This window comes from Nelumbo nucifera, chromosome 4 (genome assembly GCF_055504915.1).
Source record: "Nelumbo nucifera cultivar China Antique chromosome 4, China Antique-T2T, whole genome shotgun sequence".
NCBI lineage: Eukaryota > Viridiplantae > Streptophyta > Magnoliopsida > Proteales > Nelumbonaceae > Nelumbo > Nelumbo nucifera.
In genome coordinates, this window is record NC_142652.1 from 27,547,638 (window position 1) to 27,569,696 (window position 22,059).

The 22,059-nt window shown below is 38.6% G+C and overlaps 1 protein-coding gene across 1 annotated transcript in view; it reads right to left on the bottom strand.

Annotated features, from left to right (window-relative positions):
• Nucleotides 1-1,052: 1,052 nt before the first annotated feature.
• LOC104602927 (zinc transporter) overlaps nt 1,053-22,059 on the bottom strand; it is a 54,676-nt gene continuing 33,669 nt past the window's right edge. The window contains exons 10-11 of the mRNA XM_010266800.3: nt 4,603-4,721; nt 1,053-1,277 (exon numbers count right to left, since the gene is read on the bottom strand). Of these exons, the coding sequence (XP_010265102.1) occupies nt 4,609-4,721 (113 nt within the window). The 3' untranslated portion in view covers nt 1,053-1,277; nt 4,603-4,608. The remainder of the gene's footprint in view (nt 1,278-4,602; nt 4,722-22,059) is intronic.

Genomic DNA, 22,059 nt, shown 5'->3' on the forward strand with positions numbered 1-22,059 from the left:
GAACATGAAAATTGTAAACCTATTTTCACTTTCTCATCCCATTTCATTCTTCCCATCCCACCTAAATCTTTCCACAAACCAAATATAGCCTTTCTTGAACCTATACAAGATATATTTGGGAGACCATGGAAAATGATAAAAAAAAGTGCATGGATACGATTAGAAAATTACTATAAATTTTATTAATATTTAAAGATATTAATTTTAATGATAATTTATAATTTATTATTTTTTTGGTTATTATGAAATAAGTATCAATCAATATGGACTACCCTAAGCAGAAGAGAAAGAAAAGGGAGGCAGTTGGGCAGAGGCAATTATACATGTATTTTATTTAAGGGTCTAAGACATTATCTTTTGGGTTAAGTTTTTCAAACTCCGAAACTAAATCAGATCCACCAATCTACCATCCACACGGTAAGTCAAAAAGTTGGGTTTTGTATTATTTGTCTCATGAAAATAGTTAAATTCGATTCATATAAAGGATGAAGTGGCCGGCGCCGATCTAAATGATTGCTGTCTATTTCATGGATGACATAGTTACGGAAAAGAATTCGAGGATATAAAAATCAACCAACATGCCATTCATCCATTACTCACTAGGGAGCTTACCACTCTACAATATCAACCCAACACTAATTCGGAGCTGAAAATCTACTTAATGACTTGTTCACTTAAAGAAATAAATCATTCAGATCAGCAACTTCAGCCGTTACTTAACGGCTCCTTTAATCAACGGTCAACCGCCTCCTTGGTTCTATGTGCAACTCTTATCCTCATTATAAGTTCAGTCTTTTAGATATCTATCCTAATTCTTTGATGATATAATAATATATCAAAATGATGAAACGGTTCGAATTAATTAAAAAAATTATAGGAACACTGCATCAGCATTCTTTCCAATGGCCAAATGTTCAAGTTCAAGACACTAGATCACTTCTGTTCTGACAATATCTCCCATCCACTGTAAACTCAAGACAAGAGAGTATAAGAAAATAATTCTGAGAAACAAGGAAATATTGGAGGTCGAGAAGGAAAATATAGCTACTAGCTATATCCAAAGTGAATGATATGATCAATTAATTATTCCAAGCAGGTTCAGCCTGTAAGTTACTGTACATACAACAAGAGCAATGGCTCCCCTTGAAAGAACAAAGGAACAACAATCAATGTTTTAAAACCTAACAAGAAAAGATACCGGCTCAGCTCCCAGTCCTAATAAAACCTAAGGATGGGGGAAGTTTTTTAACGGTTGTGCTCCTATTTTTAGTCCTCCACTGACACAGGAAAACAACAAAGGAAGATGAATTAGATCAACAGTAATGCAATGGTAAATTTACTGGAGTCGAACAAGTTACACATCACACATGCTGTCATACTGATAAAAAGTCAAGGCCTATTTACAATTATGATAACCAAACTTTAAACCAGCTTAAAGGAATGAATTTCAATAAAATACAACTATACAAGGAATGTTATTCAGTTAAATGTAAAAAATTTAAATGATATCTGGAGAAACTACCAGCAACAACCTGATAAAGCATACAACACTGGAAAATGCAGTTAGCATAAAAGAACAAATTTCACATCAAAAGACTAAAAGAAACCAGTGCAGGTTTTCTGCTGCAAATGGTTGCCATTGGGATATTTGGCAAAATTTCGCCAATGATTGAAATTTTCATGAAGTCAACCAACAGACTGATAATAATTGCAAAATTAGCAGATATCTTTCAATAATTAAATATAGTTTTTTGTACCAAGGTGCAGAAGTATGAAAGCAGCAAAGTCCCATTTACAACAACAAAAAAAAGGCATCTTTTCCCAATTAGACATTTAGACATACTATATACACATAACAGGACCAAAAGATAATCCAATACAAATAAACTCAACGATAGCACATGGATATTAAAAATCTTTGTAATTAAGGCTGTAGTGAGTAGAAGATAAAATCTAAGGTAAAAAAAAATAATATAAAGGTTGAGAATGAATTGAGTCACAGGTGTGCTTGTCAAAGGGAGAAAATACTTGACGGGATGCATGTGGCTAATGAATTAATTGATTTAAAAATATGAAGTGGGAATGCTGGGATCTTTTGAAAAATAGATATGGAAAAGACATAATCATGCAAATTGGAAGTTCCTTGACTATTAAAAATGAACCTTGGTTACAGAAAGAGGAACCGAATCCAAGCTTGCACCACTACTTCAACCTTTTTAGTTATATGGGACATCTCACACAAACTTCTCAAACTCTGGGTATTAGACACTGCAATCCCTTGTCACTAGTTCTTTGCATTTGCATCAGTCAAGCATTAAGCAGCTCCACTATGAAGGGAGCCCAAGGTTCTGTTTTCTTTTTCTTTTTTTTCTATTCTCTCTCTCTCTCTCTCTCTCTCTCTCTAATTAAATAAAACAGAAACTCCTTCCTTTTTTTCCTATTTTACTTTCCATCTTGAATATTTATTATATAAAGTTAACCTTCTTTAGCTGCTAATTGATATGAAATTTCTCTATTAAATCCTTATTATAGTAGTACTAATTTTGACAATAATGAAATTAATATATATAAAACATTTTTAGAAGAAATTTAATGTTTTTAATAAAGAGAATTGCTATTTTTTCAATTAATATACATGCTGAATGGTACATAAAACTAGGGGACTAGCCAAAAGTTAAATTTTTATATGTAAAATAAAAAATAATTCATTATTTTTATGGGAAATTTAGCTCATAGTCGAGCTCGAGCTGAGACAGAATTTATGAGCTTTTGAGTTGAGCCAGATTTGAGCTCAAGACTCTAGCTCAAATCGAGATTGAGCCTCACATATTCTAGCAGGCCGAGCTCAAATAGCCAAATATTCAGCTCAGCTTGGCTAGAATCCACCCCTACTAGCTACATGGTTGTCACCTGAGATGCACTCCCATTTGTTTTTCATGGAATAAAAATTTTAAGTTATTGAATACCCTTGGGGTATTGACATATCTCTCAACTTATTAAGGGCAAGATGGAGATTCCATGTTTCAGTTTCTTCTATTTTACAGATTTGAATTCTTTGCAGACCTAAGCTTTTTTTATCAGTAAATGATAAAATCCCCTCTGTAGACCTTCAACGAAGCCTCAAAAAGAATGTCTGACCAGACAAAGTATCCTTATACATTTGGCAGAGCCCGTTCAACTTTTTAATGAATCTTGTATAAACATGCCATTGGAAAGCTACTATATAAACGTAAGTGTGAGATTTGGCTTCCCATGTCATGAAAGAAATTGAGCCCAGATCTGCTGCCTGCCACGCTGTGTAAAAGGCACCAGTGCTCTGTAAACATGAGCGTGGGTCCCATGTGTACAGAACACTGGCATGTTCACTTGTGATTAGTTCAGTGTCTTAAAAGTGCAAGGCACAAGGGTCAATTTGCACCTGAGGCGCAAGGCAAGGCATGCACCTTTTTAAGCAAGGTGCAAAAAAAAAAAAAAAGGATAAAAATAAAAAAAATGCAAATAATAAAAAAAGTATTAAACATAATATTAATAAAAATATAAACTTTGATTTTAAAATAAATGTTTTTAAAAACCTATTATCTAATATTAAAATACATAAATATACTATGTAAAGCATATTCAAATGAGAATTTAAAAATAAAATCAAATATATAAAACATTTTCAAGCATATAAAACCCACAATCTCTTTTTTTCTCAATTGCATTACTTCAAGTAGCTAATGTGATGTAAAACATATTACATTCCTGATTCTACAAGCTGCCTTTGTACCACACCCCTCGAGGCAAGCCCAAACAAGTCCATATTAGGTCTTAAATTCTTAGTTCTCACACAAAAAGGGCTGCGCCTAGGACCTGGGGAAGGTGCCTACCCTGAAATGCGCCTCACCTGTGCGTAGGGCTGTTCACAAATAAATCCAAACCGACCAACCCAGCCCGACCCAACCCGAGTCGACCGGTTTTTCTTCACTACCAGTCAGTTTCAGGCTACAAATATGAGTAAACCGAACCGAACCAAACCAAGTTATCTGAAAAAATATCTGTAAAATATAGATATTTTAGTTTTAAATAATAAATATATATCTGAAAAAATATATATTCTGAAATATATCAGATATATATTTCCAAAATATATATTTCTAGAAATTAGAAAATATATATTCCAATATATTTGTATATATGTTTTAGTTTTAAATATATATTTCAGTTTTAAATATATTTCCAGAAAATATATTCTGAAATATTATATATAATATTAGTACTTTGAGTTCATGTGCATTGTGCAAGCTTGGAGTTGGTTGAAACCCAAACCGACTCAAACCAACCAGGTCGGTTTTACTTAATAGAGGGTCGGTTTCAGTTTAATCTATAGGTAACCCAACCAGGTTGGGTCGGTTGAAAAAACACTAATAAACTGGCCCAACCTGACCCGTGAACAGCCCTACCTGTGCGCCTGATGCGCGCCTTTTAAATCACTGGATTAGTTACATAGGTTTTTACACACAGCGTGGCAATCAGTAGATCCCAAATGGAAGAACTTAGATCAGTTTGCAACTACAGTAAACCAATAACTATTGTTCTATATAATCTAATCAGATAGCATACTTCAAGTTAAGTTGGAAGTGACGGAATATGCATTTCATTCTCAAAATTTCCCTCCGGTATATCTGATGGTTGAACAGAATCTTTCCTGATACGTTCCAAAGAAGTGGCTTCAAAGATTCCTGTGAAATTCATTCACATTTACTAGTTATTCAATGCAACAATTAGAATAAATAAATAACACTAATGGCATGTAATATTGTGTATAGTCTATACATGCCAAATAACTTACAAACAATATAGAAAAGGTAGCTTGATGATGTCCTTAGTAATTGATAATACAGATATAAAGCAAGTCTATTCAAAAGAGGAAAACAAAGAACTAGAAGAGATTCCTGTTATTGATCAAAAAAAAAAAGAACTAGAAGAGATCACCTCTATAGTAATAGAAGCTTATAATCTTGGGTATGAAATAGGTTAGTTAAGATCCATACAAAGATTTTACACCATAATTGTACCTCACTGACAGGTTGAAGGCTGTCATCTCCATAATTCTCTTTTTTTTTGTATACTTTTCTCAGATATTTTCCGCATAAACAAAATTAGAATTGTATTAGTTTGTATTATTTCACTTTTTCATGGTTGCACAATTTGAGTTAGGGCCTGTTCATTTCCTCTTAACTCTTATTTCTTTAGAGGACTCTTTTAACTTTAAGAGAAAAATGGTTGTTCGTTTCCTCTTTTCTTTTATCTCTTAAAGTGCAATCATACAACCTTTTGTTTTCCAATGATACCCCCAAAAAGACAAACAAAAACTCTCATATATGGGGCCAAAATGGATATTTGATAATTTTCAGAATTCAGAACAGCATTCTCTACATTAAGAGTTCAGAGGAAAGAAAAGTTCACTAATACCAATATACCTCTTAATGTAATTATTGCACTTTCAGATATCAGATTTCAGAGCAAACGAACAGGCCCTTAGTCAACCAATGGAAGTACAGTTGACAACTATAAAATTTTCTTTCGGTCGCAGCTTTAAGTGTGTATTACTGTATAAGAAGCATTTCGGTCTTGTCTTAGTTTTTTCCCCTGGTAATTCTATATTGTTATATTTGATATATAACTGCAAAAAGATTTTTTTTTCTCAGATATTTTTCAGTATAAACAAAATTAGAACTATATTAGTATTATCTCACTTTTCCATAGCTGCATGATTTATGTTAGGCAACCAATGAAAGTAAAGTTGAAATCAATAAAATTTTCTTTTGGCCTCAGCTTTAAGTGTGTATTACTGTATAAGAAGTATTTCAGTCTTGTCTTAGTTTTTTCCCCTGGTAACTCTACATTGTTATAATTGATATCTAACTGCAAAAAGACTATAATTTGTATTCCCCCAATATATCCCATCCATTTTCATTGATATATGACCATAGCACTAACTAAAGAAGCAAAGCAACATATAATTTGTATGAAGATGAACTTGATGACAAACTTTTTGGTATAAGTAGTGTCTTATTTAGAGCTAATGGTTGTTATTTATTCTTAACATCTAGATAGAAATACATCATTTTAACAACCAAAAAGACAACAAAATTGGAAGCTGCATTTGAAATGTTAGTTATTTTTTGAGTCTATAAAAACCAAACTGAACTGGTAAAGAGGGTAAAAAAATACTACTTTTGGGATATGTTTGCTGGTAAGATATAGATGGCTGACTAGGTTGAAATCATGTTCATACTTAATAGTTCATACAGATTCACCAGATAGATTTTTTTTTTCCAGAATTATAATCAAAGTTTTATAAGTAGGATGTTTTAGCTGGAAATCAATAGACAACTTTCTGCAATACGTTTGGAATTTGAAGAAGAGCAAACAGGTCATAATTTGCTATTAAAACATTGGGCTCAATAAAATTACAGTCACCAATAATAATAAAAAAAACATTAGTGTCATGTTTTAAGGATCATAATTTAACATTCTTTAAAGTGTGGGTATTCAATGTCAATTGACAAGAAATGTCCAAATTCTATAAGAAGCATTCTGCAGCCTCTGATAAATTCTAGATAAATACCACAGCAAAGCATTGGCATCCCGAAACAATAACATTTTCAAGCACTTGGATTGCCCATTGGAAGTAGTGCATTTGTACTTAAGTTAGTTGTGTCCTAATTCTACAAGAGGTAACAAAATAAAATTTTCATTAAAAGAAAAAAGAAATTACAAGAAAGGTGTTTTGATAATAATTCATAAAAAAAAACTTGAGTTGAATTAGGGTTTCCCTATTCAGGGTGTATAAGTATGCACACTGTTTGCTAAAACCCCTTAATTATATTCCTTGAAGGAAATACCCTTTGATTTTGATTTTATGTGAAAGAGCTACTTTGTAAGGGTTAAACCCAATAACAGGTATAAGCAGTCCCATCAGCTTGGACTCTTAGCAGGTTATACCCATGAGTGGGCCCCACAATTGGTAGATAGGTCATGGGACCCATACACCATTGGGTATTTATGTATTTAAACTTATACATCTTAATAGTGAGTCCCGTTAATCGGTAAAAAGTGGGACCCACTATATTGGTTGGGTGGTGGGTATAACCCACCTTAATATTTTAAACTTCAATATTTTGACAGTGGGCCCCACTGACAGGTGGACCCACTAGTTTGATTTGATAGTGGCCATAGCCCACTTTAATGTTTTGAACTCAAATATTTTGAGAGTGGGCCCCACTGACAGGTGGGACCCACTAGTTTGATTTAATAGTGGGCATGACCCACTTTAATGTTTTGAACTTGAATATTTTGACAGTGGGCCCTACTGATAGGTGGGACCCACTAGGTTGATTTGTTAGTAGGCATGGCCCACTTTAAGATTTTAAACTTAAATATTTTGATAGGTGGGACCCACTAGTTTGATTTGATAGTGGCCATGGCCCACTTTAAGATTTTAAACTGAAATATTTTGACAGTGGGCTCCACTAACAAGTGGGACCCACTAATTTGATTTGATAGTGGGCATGGCCCACTTTAATGTTTTGAACTTAAAAGGAAAATTTTTAGTGCCATATATGGGTAGATTTGCAAAGAAATCATACAATCAATGGATTTGAAGTCTATAATCAGTCCTAATATATAACAAAGAGCTTTAAACTCTACTTTGGTTTTCATAGGGGTTGGAACCAATAGCTCCAAACAAAGGGAAAGATAACCCTCCCAAATGGAACCATAAGGTCCAAGGAAAGCCGAGTCCTCCCATAGTGGAACTGTGAGTCCAAAGAAGACAGCTGGAGGCTATCAAAATGGTAGCTTCCCAAATGGAACCATAAGGCCCAAGGAAAGTTGACCCTTCCCAAAATAAAACTATTAAGTCCAAGGAAAACCAACTGATGATCAAAGTGGTATTTTTCTTGGTAAAAAAAAAAAAAAGAAAGAAACAGAAGGGGAGAAAGAAAAAAAGGAAAGCAGTTTACTTGAGTAGCTTCAAAGAAAAGTAATGCCCCAAACTTGTCTTACTTGGCAAAAGACAAAATTATACAATGGAAACAGGAATTTATAATCCCAAGAAGGTAATTCAAATTTGAATTACATGTGATAAGGACTAAGGTCAAGCCTTGTCTCCTTTAACCTTATCACCAAGATAAGAAGATAAGGCTTGAGGGGGCAATCTGTTTATGATTAAAAATATACGATGTAAAAAAAATAATATAAATAAATATAAAGCTTGAAGGGGGGGGGGGGCAGACTTGACAGCTGGCCCACTCCACATAAATTCAAAATTTAAGTTGTTTTGGTTGTGGGGGAAGTTAAGCAACCACCCCACGTATGAAGAGTGGGGAGGTTGCTCTAACCTCCACATAAATTCATGTGGTTAAACTGATGAGACAATCCACCAATTTCTCTTACGTGGTTAAACTATTGAGATAAGCAAAAAAAAGGATGTCCAACCATTTGTTCTCATGTGGTTAAACTGTAGAACATGAACTACGTTGGCTTTATCCCTAAACGGGTACAAGGCAGCCCAACACATATAGGTGCAGCCACAACATTATTAAACATATATTGATGTTATACTCTGGGCCCGCACAAGTTTAAACTGTGAACGGAAAAATCAAAATAAAAAAAGGGTGTCATTCTTGGAAAAAAAATGTAAATAAGTACTTCATTAAACATGATAAACATTCCCTAAAAAAAATCTCTTCATTATTTATCAAAAAAAAAAAAAAAAACAAAGCGTCAAGCACCATCAAAAAGAGTACCCCAAGAGGAGTACTTCTCTAGTAAGGAAGCTTTGGCTTTCTTCTTTTCTTCAAATTCAACAAGAATGTCTCCACTAGCTTCAAGCTTTGCTATCTTGAGCTCTGCTTCGGCCTTTTCATGCCCTTCCAATTCTTGCTTCAAGGCCTCAATGTCACCTTGAAGTTTTAACTTAGATATCTTATCAGCTTCAAATTTCTCTCTTAAGGATTTGGCTTTATCTTCAATCTCTTGGAGCTCCTTCTCTAACATAATCAAATAAGAATTCTTGATATCCAAACTTCTCTCCAAAGTCCCAATAGTCTCATTAACCTATTTAATTTGTTCCAAGCAGTCCTGATGTTGAGAAGATACCTTCTCAAAATGAAGCATGTCTCTATTTGGACCTGCTCGAATAATATCATCTAACTCCTCAATTTCAACAGCTTGTTGCATGATGATTTGGGTGTTCTTGATAATAGATTCAACCTTAGATTGCCGCAAAGGAGACTGAAGGGCCATACCCTTTAACAAACTAATTGTATCCTCGATCTTTTGTTTACCCAAAATCAATGCCTTAGGAGATGCCTTCTCAATCTCCCTCCTTATCGTATTGATGCTAGTCTCAATCAAATTCGAAATAAGTGAATCTATGCTGCCATGAATATCAGATGTTGCAGTAACAGAAGGATTTTATTCTTTGGCATCACTTGGTTGTTCCAAATCTTCTGCTACAATCCCACTTATCATCTCCACTTGAGGAGAAGAATCAATGCGATGTACTATGCGAAAGTCGTTTGAAGGATCAGGTCCATCTACATTGCTACTAGGCATGAGAATGGAACCAAGGTCATCAGGAAGAACTGGAGTACGGGGAAGAGTCCCAGAAAAGTTGGACTCTTTGTTTTTGATCTGATCTTGGGCGCCCATGTATTGTTAGTTTTCTTTTGATTTTTTGAAGAGGGAGGTTTGGTTTCTGAAATTTTCTAGGCCTCCCGAAGTGATCAATTCACTTTTCTCTCTATTGGGAGGCGTGGGGAGGAGAGAGATTTCCCTCCAGCTAGGGTTTTCTTCTTCCAAAAGGGTTGGTTTCTGTGTGTGTGGTATTAAATTATTTTTTGAAGGCCTCCAATCTATTTTTTCTTACTGTTGAACTGTTTGAAGTAAAATGGAGAGTTGGAATACCGAGATGAAATCTACCGGTACCATGGGATTGGGTGTTGGAGGTAGTAGTGATATTTTTTTGTCTGGGATCATTACTACAGCAAAACTTGATGGTACAAATTATTTGGAGTGGGCACAATCAGCTAAGGTGGCTATTGGTGCCCGTGGAAAATTAGGGTATCTCACTGGGGAGGAAAAGAAACTTGATACAGACTCTTCCCGATGGGTGCAAGAGAATTACATGGTAATGTCTTGGCTATGTAATTCTATGTTACCTCATATTGCAAAAAAAATCCTATGGGCTAATACTGCTAAGGAGATTTGTGATGGAGTGACTGAAACCTACTCTCAGAAGCAAAATGAAGCCAGAGCCTATCAATTAAGAAATCAGGTGATAAGTATGAAACAGGGAGAAAAACCTCTTGTTGTATATTTCTCCATGCTGAAAACCCTATGGCAGGAAATAGATCACTTAGAAACTGTGGTATGGGAAAGTGTAAATGATGCAACAACTTATCACAAACTAATAGAGAGGAATAGGGTTTTTGAGTTCTTGGCAGGGCTGAACCCTGAATTTGACATTGCTAGGCAGCATATTCTTTCTAGGGAGGGTGTGACACTCTCTCAAGCCTATGCTTTTGCCTCTGGAGAGGAGAGTAGGAGGAATGTAATACTGAGACAGTCGGCTATGGTTGGTATAACAAAACCTAAGCCGAATGGAGACAGGAGGAGTAGTGAGACTCGAAGGGAAAATAAGAAGGACTTGGTGTGTGATTATTGCAAGAAGCCTAAGCATACCAGGGACACTTGCTGAAGGTTCATCCAAATCTAATGCCTTCTCGGATAAGAAACAATAAAGGAAATGCAAATGTAGCCACTACAGGAGACTCTTCAGCCCCTCTCTCCCAAACTGATTGGGAATCCATTGCAGTAGCAGCAGTGAGAACAGAATTGGAGAGGTTTGAACAGCTTATGAGTAAGAAAGGTTCACCCAGCTCTAGTCTTCCAGATGGACAGCAGAATGTAGGAGCCAACTACACCACTTCCTTTGCACATACAGGTAGTTCATATGCAACTGCGAATCTTGCATCCACTTCAGGTAAGGAGGGACCTCCCCGGATTATAGACTCAGGAGCATCTGAACATATGACTAATACCCCTACCATTTTTAGTTCCTATCAGTTGTGCTCTGGTAGAGACAGAGTCTCTACAACAGATGGTTCACATATGCCCATTGCTGGGAAGGGAACAGTTAAGAGTGACCAATGATATAACTCTGTCCTCTGTTTTACATGTCCCTAGACTTCATACCAACCTACTGTGTTAGTTCTTTGACAAAAAAATTGAATTGTTCTGTGACCTTTCTTCCTGGTAATTGTGTTTTGCAGGATCTAGAGTCAAAGGAGATGATTGGGAGTGGTCGTGAGGTGAATGGAGTCTACCTTCTGGATGAGATTCCGAGACATCGGGGCCATCATGTTAGCAGCAGCAGTAGTAGTGGATCTGAGTCAGTAAACCAGATTATGCTTTGGCACAATCGTTTGGGACATCTTTCTTTTAGTTCTTTGAAATGTCTTTTCCCAAAGTTGTTTGAGTCTGTTCAATTATCTACTTTGGAGTGTGAGAGTTGTCAGTTAGGAAAGCATTGTAGACAGTCTTTTAAACCAAGTAATAAAAGAAGTACTTCTGCTTTTAATATTGTTCACACTGATGTATGGGGGCCAAATCAAATCCCTTCCATGGGAGGATTCCGTTACTTTCTCTTGTTTGTGGATGATTATACACGATATTCTTGGATATATTTGATGAGATCACGTGATGAGGTTCCTAACTTAGTATGACAATTCCACCAGATGGTTCTCACACAATTTGGAGTGAGAACTAAGGCTTTTAGATCAGATAATGCCAGAGAGTACTTTGAGAAGGACCTAACCACGTATCTCTTAGAACATGGTGTAGTTCATCAGAGCAATTGTGCATATACACCGCAACAGAATGGAGTTGTTGAGAGGTAAAACAGACACATTGTGGAGGTGGCAAGGAGTCTTATGGTGTGTGCTTCAGTTCCTGTGCAGTTCTGGGGAGATGCAGTTCTTACAGCCGTACATGTGATTAACCGTGTTCCTTCACGGACTTTGGGGTTTAAGGTGCCATTTAGCCTCCTTTTTCCAGATGGAGAGATATTTCATATACCTCTGAGGGTTTTTGGCTATGTTTCTTTTGTTCACATTCTTGGCCCTCATCGCAAGAAATTGGATCCTAAGGCCAAGAAATGTGTTTTTCTTGGGTATGCTCAAAACCAAAAGGGGTATTGTTGTTATAACCCAGTGTCGAGGAGCAGATTTGTCACTATGGATGTTACCTTTTTTGAATCTACATTCTTCTTCTCGAGTGGTTCTCCTCAGGGGGAGAGTTTTGGGGAGGAGAACTCACAATCTGTTCCTCTTCCAGCTTTTGTGGTGCCTCCATCAATTCAGCCAGCATCTACATCAGTTCAGCTACCACCTGCACCATCAGTTCAGCTAGCACCTGCACCTCCAGTTTCATTACCTGAGCCACTATGGGCAGCCTCAAAGCAATATCAGCGCCGGCAGATGATGGTTGACTCCACACATCCTCGACCCACACCACTCTCTCTGTCAGTCCATCTGAAACTCCAGATTCGGCAGATACAGTTCCAAGTAATCCTATTGAGCCTGCTATCTTTTCTGATGATAATGTTTTTGTCCCTAACACCATTGTTGTAGCTGATCCCATTGACCTTGATCTTCCCATTGCACTTCGTAAGGGGAAGAGAAAGTGTACAACCCACTGCATTTCACACCATCTTTCCCACAGTGCCTTATCACCCTCCTACCGTGCTTTTCTTTCTTCCCTGGATTCTGTGTCTATACCCAATAATGTTACTGAGGCTCTCTCCAAACCTGAGTGGAAAACAACCATGCAAGATGAGATGGATGCTTTGGTCAAAAACCAAACTTGGGAAATAGTTGATCTCCCCCCAGACAAGGAGACAGTCGGATGTCAATGGGTATTCAAAGTGAAATATAAGGCCGATGGCAAGATAGAGAGGTGCAAGGCAAGGTTGGTAGCAAAAGGGTATACTCAGACCTATGGTGTTGATTATCTGGAAACCTTTGCACCAGTAGCTAAGATGAGTTCAGTTTGTATCCTTTTATCTCTAGCAGCCACCTATTCATGGCCCTTGTTCCAGCTTGATGTCAAAAATGCTTTCCTCAGAAAATCTCTGTATTGATTGAAACAGTCACCTAGGGCTTGGTTTGACAGGTTCAAAGGGACACTCATCCGTTTTGGATACACACAGACACGGTCTGATCACACCCTCTTTGTGAAGAGGAGAGATGCTTTGGTGTCAATTCTGATTGTGTATGTGGATGATATAGTGATGGCAGGAAATGATCTGGAGGAGATTGATGATCTCAAAAAACCATTGCAGTAAGAACTTGAGATCAAAGATCTTGGTGAGATCAAATACTTCTTAGGGATTGAAGTTGCAAGATCCAAGCATGGGATCTTCATTTCACAGAGAAAGTATGTACTTGACCTACTGCGAGAGACTGGGAAGCTGGGGACCAAACCAGCAGACACTCCTATTGATCCAAATCACAGAATTAATGGTGTGGATGGTGAATTGGTAAAGGATGTGGGGAGATATCAAAGAATGGTGGGCCGACTGCTGTATTTGTGTATGACACGAACAGATATTTCTTATGCTGTCAGTGTTGTGAGTCAGTACATGCATGCACCTCGGGTTCAGCACTGGGAAGCTATTGAGAGAATACTTGCATATCTGAAAAAACACCCTGGCAGAGGCATTCTTTTCTCAAATCATGAGAATCTGAAGCTAGAATCCTATACAGATGCAGATTGGGCAGGATGCTTAGATGACAGGAGGTCTACATCAGGAGTGTGTACCTTTGTAGGTGGAAACTTGATCTCCTGGTAGAGTAAGAAGCATGCGGTTGTGGCAAGGTCAAGTGCAAAGGCTGAGTATAGATCCATGGCTCATGGTGTCTCAGAACTTCTTTGGGTTAGATCTCTTTTGAGTGAGATTGGGGTGAAAGCAAAGGAACCTATGATGTTATACTATGGCAATCAGGCTGCAATCAATATTGCCCACAATCCAATTCAGCATGATAGGACAAAACACATTGAAGTTGATAGACACTTTATAAGAGAAAGGGTAACAACCGGAGAAGTTTGTTTGCCTTATGTCTCTTCAGAGTTGCAGTTGGCTGATGTTCTCACTAAAGGGGTGGCAAGGAACAAGCTTGAACATGATCTACGCAAGTTGGGAATGTGTGACATTTACTCCCAACTTGAGGGGGAGTGTTGAAGATTAATTAGTTTTATGATGTTTTTCTGAGTAGATGTTTTACGTTAGTTGTTAGATAGGAGGTGGGGACCACAGTAGTTATGTGAGTCCAAATTTTATTTTGAGTGTTATATATATTGTTTTATGTTTTGCCGCCCTATAAAGGCATAGTTGTCTTTGTACTGTTCTATTATTTTAGTATAAATAATAAGTGAAGGGGGCGGCCAGATTATTTGCTCTCTTTTCTTTCAACTTCTCTTCTCTTCCTCTCCTTCTCTCTTCAAGAAACTACTTTCTTTCATATTTTTTAATTCAGCAGATTTCTACTATAAATCAAACCCAAAACTATGGGGGCTAGAGAAATGCAGGTACCTTGAGCCATCAATGAGGCCATATAAAATGTCTCTGGCCTTACCACATCTCTATTATATGGAAGAACAAAGAGACTCAGCCAAAATGCTAAATAAGCTGCTAATTGACCCATCTTTGAAACAATTAAAGGAAGCTTCTCTTTAGTAACTCTTCAGACCATATCAAACTAAATACTACCAGACCTACCCTGACCCATGAACGCTACAATTGGATCCAGAACCTAACAAGGCAATAGACAGGCCTCCTAACCCATTCAAAATCAAATATACCAAACCCCACCCATCAAAACATCCAACAACTGAAACTCTGACCTCAACTTGAATATTGAAATGAAACTCTACTCATTTACTTAACTTCACCACTGGCTTGAAGTGGAAAGCCTTTCTTTTTCTTGAAAATCTTCCTCATTTTCTTTTTTCTTTATTGGAAACAGTTACTTGCATTAATTCAAAAGTTATAGGACACAATTTGCAACCACCCAGAAATAGATGCTCTCAAGGCCATCACTTCTGCTCTTAGTGAGTCACCCACTCCTAATGGTCCTTTATAAAGTTAGCAATCTGATAAACTTCACTTGATAAGAAGAGCTGCTTCGGGGGAGCTCTGCCTCCCGAACAATGAAAGAGAAAAGGGAATGGAAAGAGGAAAATATTCTTCACACCTAACTCTCATGGCCTTGTATAGTAATAGCATATTACAATTCTCAAGCACATGGGTGCCTCACTTCCTCTAACAACCTTCATGTTGTCTCCTGATGTAGACAAATCGAATGGGAGGTTTCATGGGTTGCTCCTGTTTCGAAGTTCCTTTAGCTGCTTTATGGGCTTGAGCTGGCTGAGCGTGGAATGTAGACTGATCTGGGTTCTATCACAATCTCCCTTCTCCATCTCTGAAAACTCCCCCAAAACCAAAAAGGCCCCGGGTTACCCAAAGAACTTCCATCAGAGTTCAACTTCACCCTTTGTTGTGCTGAAGGGGACCAAGTTTCCTAAGCAACAGTTTTCAAAGAAGCAGAAGTAGCCGCTGCATTCCACCCCCTCATTGTGTCATCAATTAATAAATCTTTAAAAAGCTTAATCAATTTTAGCCAATGAATAACCTTTAAGGTTTACGCAGTCAATGATTTCCTCCTTAGATTTTCTTCCAAGACCTGGAAAAATTCTGTTATTCCTTTCTTCCCAAACTATGCAAATAACAGCTGCTCTTGTTGCTCTCCACATAACTATCCCCTTCTTCTCTGGTTGCCTAAAGAAACTTGACTCAAAAAGAGCTACCACATCCAAGAGAGAGGTCCACCTGCAACCAAAGAGAGAAAAGAACCAAGACAAAATAAACGACACAAAAGGACAGGAAATTAATAGGTGTGTGATCATCTCACCACAACTCAAGCAAAGGCTACAAACATGGGATGAAAGGCAGCAATTTTTCCTTCTTTTTTGAAGTATATCCAAAGTGTTGATTTTTTAGAGCACCACCTCCTAACAAAAAGCCCTAATTTTCAAAGATGTCGGGCTGCACAAAACTTCCTTCATTGGAAAGGACCCTGTCAGGTTAGAAGACTGAAGAAGAATCTTGTAGAAAGAAGAACAAGTGAAAATACCAAAAGGGGAAGCCAAGCAAATTCTGTTATCAAAACAGGATTGCTTACCCATCTCACTTGACCCATCTGGCCGGCTTGCTTACCCATCTCACTTGACCCTGACCCCAAATTCTGACCACCCCAGCCTCCACACATTCCAGCTTTATTTCTTGGAAGAAAATCACATCTGACTTCCACCTATTTAGAAGATCAAACACCACCATCCTCCTCCTACCCAATCCCAACCCCCTCACATTCCAAGAAAGAATTTTCAGATCCATGCAAAACAGAGAGCGACTCCCCTAAACCCCTTAATTCTTCTTCTTCCCCCCTCCCCCTTTTGACTGATCCTCCCCTTTTCCCGCATTGTCATTCAGGCCCCATGACAGCTTCATCATTTCCCTATTTTTCCTCACCCCTGGGTTCCCTTTCTTCACCAGTAATTTTCCTCTCTCTTCCAGACATCTTTTCCCAATATTTTCCAAGTATCTTACTGTCTCTTCCTCCAACCCCTCTATGGAAACCTCCAAAAATTTTCCCAACCGCAAAAGTTTTGACATAACCCAAGTCGAGGTTTCTGCCACCTTCTTACCTTTGCCTTCCCTCATCCCTTCCCCTTCCCCTTTTTCCCTTGACTTTAAAGAAGACTCTTGACCAAAGTTCCATCTCTCTTCCCTTCCCTACCCCAAAACATGTACCTGGGATTCATCACAAGCCACAACTTCTTCCAACCTTTGACCTAGAGACTCCCCAACTTCCAAAATACCCAAGGGGGTAGCTTCCGTCACCTCCACCTCAAAATTTGGGATCAGAGAGAGGGCCAAAGTCTCGTTTTCTCCATTTCCACGAGAGATAGGAACAATATTTGTTGAGTTCACCTTTCTTGAGCCCATCAACAGCGAGGTGGAAAACTTCGACTATTGGGAGTTTGATGAAGTTTGGCTAAGCTTCAGGCGTAATCTGCTCTGGTTGTCTCTTTCTCCCAAAACCTGGCATGGGAATTCTTCTCTCAGAGGCCACTGGTTGGGGAGAAACCGTAAACCTGTTCAAGCCTTCCATCGAACAGAAACAACCCTCCCTTTGGGATAGAAGGATCGGATTTGGGTCACACTACATCCGGTTCCGAGCTTAATGGCCCCGGTCCTCTGGTCCGTATCTAGGATTATCAGACCTTCCTTTTCCAAATTTACCCATTCCCCTTTTTTCAAGTCCTTTTGACCCCACCCCTTCACTATTTAAATCTCCTCTTATTTCCTCCCCACTCATACCGCCAGCTGGCAGCAGATGCAAGTCTTCAAGGCATTCTAATAACGTTTCCTTGAACCATTTTTTGGAGAAACCTTTTCCGGTTTTAAAACTTGAATTTGGGGAAACCTTCGAAGACTCCGCCCTGTCACATACCAGCATCGGACAGTTCTCAAAGGGTTCCATCGTCTCACCCTCACATCGAGGAAGCTACAATGTACCCATCCAGGACATGGTTCTCTTCCTGCTCCAGCCTCCCCCTTCGAAACACCTTCCTCTTTGTTCTCTGACACCGATCTCCCCCTAGAGCTATCCATCTCATCTTGGATCAGTATCATGATCTCTCCCACCACCGACTCCTAGCCCGACCCACCCCCTAAAACCCTTTCCCTTTCTTAACCTCTCCCTCTTTTCTCTCAGGCTCAACTTCAACCTCTTCTACCACAACCACACCCAGCAGGATAAAACGCCTACAACTATCTCTACCCTCTCTAGAATCACCCCTCCAGCCTTCACTTTGATTCTCACCCACTCACAGGTCTTTCAGCTCATCTGTAGAGTGGTCTGTCCCTAGAAAACCCCCACATAGATTACCAATCCCTTTTATTACACTCGGGCACCACAGAGGGAGTGGGAGCCCAAAAACTTTTATCCAAATCTCTCTAGGATCGCTAATCATGCTCAACTTTTCTGGTAATAGACTCACTATCATTTCTATCCACCAATCCGGAGCCACTTTATTCTGGCCAATATACCAAGGCCCATTTAAGAGGGCCCACTCCGCCTCTTCCTTAGAAGGGAAGATGAATAGGTAGCAGTCTTGTTGGAAAACGTGGGGTTATTGGTTCAGATCTGAAAATAGAATTGTATATATTCCTAGGATTGTGGAAGGATTGATTTAGAAAGTTTTTTCTTTCTATTTCTTTCTTTCTATTTTTGTACTTTCTATTTTCTCTTCTTTCTATTTTTTTCTTCTTTCTATTTTCTCTTCTTTCTATTTTTTTCTTCTTTCTATTTTCTTTTCTTTCTATTTTTCTTTCTTTCTATTTATTGCAGCAGCTTACTGTATAAATATGCCCATTGGCAATAGAATGAAACATATCAGTATTCTACCATTCCAAAACATGGTATCAGAGCTCTAGGTTTGTCAACCTTGAGATTTTTTCGGCCTTCATTGCCAGTTTTTTGTGTTTTTCTCTTCTGGCCTTCAGTGTTGATCTGTAACCAGAAGTGTTCCTTTATTCTCCTTTCCTGTTGGCCTTATTTTTCCTCCATTAACAATGTCCGACATGACTGCAACAAGTGCTCCCGTCCAAACCGATGAAGGAGCAACAAACTCTCATCCTCACACTGGTGATTTGCAGAATATTCAGGCAACATATAGACTAAATGGCCAGAATTACTTGAAGTGGTCACAACTAGTGCGTACCTATTTGAAGGGAAAAGGAAAAATTAGTCACCTCCTTGGAACAGGACCAAGGTTGGGCGAGCCAAATTTTGATGCTTGGGACGAAGAGGACTCCATGATTATGTCATGGTTGTGGAGTTCAATGACACCCGAGATCAGTGATACTTGTATGTTTCTTCCCTCTGCAAAGGCTATTTGGGATGTTGTCCGACAAACCTATTTCAAAGCCCATGACGCTGCTCGTGTCTATGAGGTCAAAGTGAAGACTGTGGCGGCCAAACAAGGGAGCAGGAGTGTTACAGAGTATGCAAATCTGCTGCAAAATTTATGGCATGAGCTTGATCATTATCGGGTTCTTGAGACAAAGTGCGCAGATGATGCTATGATCTTGAAGAATTTTATTGAAAGAGATAGGGTGTATGATTTTTTGGTCGGACTGAATGCTGAATTTGATTTGGTTCGAATACAAATTCTTGGCAAAGAAGAAATGCCTCCATTGAATGAAGTCATAGCCCTTGTCAGAGTTGAGGAAAGCCGTCGTGGAATCATGCTTGAGCCTAAAGATCCCGAAGGCTCAGCCATGGTGGCAAGGGGAGGAAGTTACAATGGTTCAAAGGGTGAGAACAATCACAACTTGGCTCGTGACACAACCACCCGTGACTCTAACGATAACCTCTGGTACACCTATTACAAGAAGCCCAGACACACGAAAGATCGGTGCTGGAAACTTCATGGGAAACCTCCCACATCCAGCAAGGAATGAGGAAATCGAGGAGTTTCAAAAGGAGTTCAACAGGCCCATAATGTCTCCACAACCCCGCAGCAAGAACACTCAAGTCAGGGACCATTTAATGATGAAGAAATTGAAAGGCTAAGGTGCTTCCTGAAATCCTTGAAACCAGAAAGTGGTTCTACCTCTCTTGCTCTCTCAGGTGAGTCTTTATCTCTAGGATTACATGCCTTGGCTAGTGTTTTTCCATGGATTCTTGATTCTGGAGCTATTGACCACATGGCACCCTCTTCACTACATTTTCTCACCTATACACCCTGTCCTAGTAATAGAAAAATTTCTGTTGCTGATGGTTCTTTCACCACAGTGGCAGGGATTGGGAATATTCAAATTACTCCAACCCTATTACTTAAAAATGTGCTTCATTTTCCTAAGTTATCCACTAGCCTTATCTCTATACATAAACTCACCTAGGATGTGAACTGCAATGTTGTGTTCTTCCCTTCTTACTGTGTATTTCAGGACCAGGTTTCGGGGAAGAAGATTGGACTTGCTAAGGAAAGAGATGGACTCTACTACCTTGAAACAACCAGCAAATCATCTCACACTGTTATGCATGTCACACATGAGTCATTCTTATCTACCTCCAATAAAGATTTAATTTGGCGTCATCATTTCCGTTTTGGTCATCCTTCATTTCCTATTTTAAAAACAATGCTTCCTTCCTTGTTTAAAGGAATTGATGTTGAAACCTTTCATTGTGATGTTTGTGAACTTGCTAAGCACAAAAGGGTTTCTTTCCCAATCAGCAATAAAAGATCTTCAACTCCTTTTTATTTGATTCATTCGGATATATGGGGCCCTTCTCAAATTCCCAACATTACTGGTTCCAGATGGTTCGTCACCTTTATTGATGATTACACTAGGGTCACATGGATTTTTCTTCTTAAGTCTAAATCTGATGTGGGTACGATTCTTCCCAACTTTCATAACATGGTCCAAACTCAGTTTGGTGTGAGAATTAAAAGGTTTCGATCTGATAATGCTACAGATTATTTTAATCAAAATTTGTCCCCGTTTTTTCAGAAAGAAGGCATTGTGCATGAATCCTCCTGTGTTAACACTCCCCAACAGAATGGGGTAGCTGAGAGAAAAAATGGCCATCTTTTGCGAACCACCCGAGCCTTTCTCTTTCAAAATCAGGTGCCAAAACAATATTGGGGGGAAGCTGTCTTTACTGCTGCCTACACCATAAATAGACTACCATCTAAAGTTCTTGACAACCGAAGCCCAATACAAGTCCTTTCTCAATTTTACCCTGATATTCGAGCCTCAAATAATCTCACACCAAGAATTTTTGGCTGCACTGCCTTTGTTCATGTCCATAATAAGGGAAAATTAGACCCACGAGCAATCAGGTGTGTCTTCTTGGGATATTCCCCAACTCAGAAAGGTTATAAAAGTTATCATCCAGCCACCAGAAAATTCTACACCTCCATCGATGTCACATTTGAGGAAGGAAAATCTTTTTTCACTCAACCTTATCTTCAGAGGGAACCCTCATTAATGGAAGATAAGGCATCGGATCTACTCTCCCTAGATGTTTTACCCTCCTCACAGACATTCAATCGTCAAGAATCACATCCCTTTGAGTCACATTCCTCTGAGCCCCACATTCCCGAGTCTCAACAAGAGTCAAACAACCCGACCATTGAACCAAATTCGGACACTGTTAACCCCACGAATGATGTGCATGATAATGTGAGATATATGTAGGTTTACTCTAGGAGGAAAAATCCAGATCCTCAACCTGTGCAAGTCCAAGATTCAACTCCTAATCCTAGAACTGAGGGATGCTTAGATCCTGAACCTACACCTTCACAGTCTGAGTATGAGTATGACCTACCTATTGCACTGAGAAAAGGAACCAGAGAATGTACCAAACGCCCATTGTACCCTTTAGCCAAATATGTATCATTCCAAAGATTCTCTAAATCCCATAAAATTTTTCTAGCCAGCCTTAACACCATTCTAATTCCTAATACTCTAGCCGAGGCACTTTCTAATAAGGAGTGGAGAAAAGCCATGAGAGTGGAAATGGAGGCATTAGAAAAAAACAACACATGGGAAGTTGTGGATCTACCAAGAACCAAGAAGACGGTAGGTTGTAAATGGGTGTTCACAATTAAGTACAAATCTGATGGGTCATTAGAAAGGTACAAAGCACGCCTGGTAGCCAAGGGATATACACAGACTTATGGGGTAGATTATCAGGAGACTTTTGCCCCAGTAGCTAAAATGAATACAGTAAGGGTGTTACTGTCGTTGGCTGCTAACTATAATTGGGATTTGCAACAGTTTGATGTAAAAAATGCGTTTCTCCATGGTGATCTAGAAGAAGAGATATACATGGACATTCCACCGGGTTTTGGAGAAGGCATTAAAGGGAACAA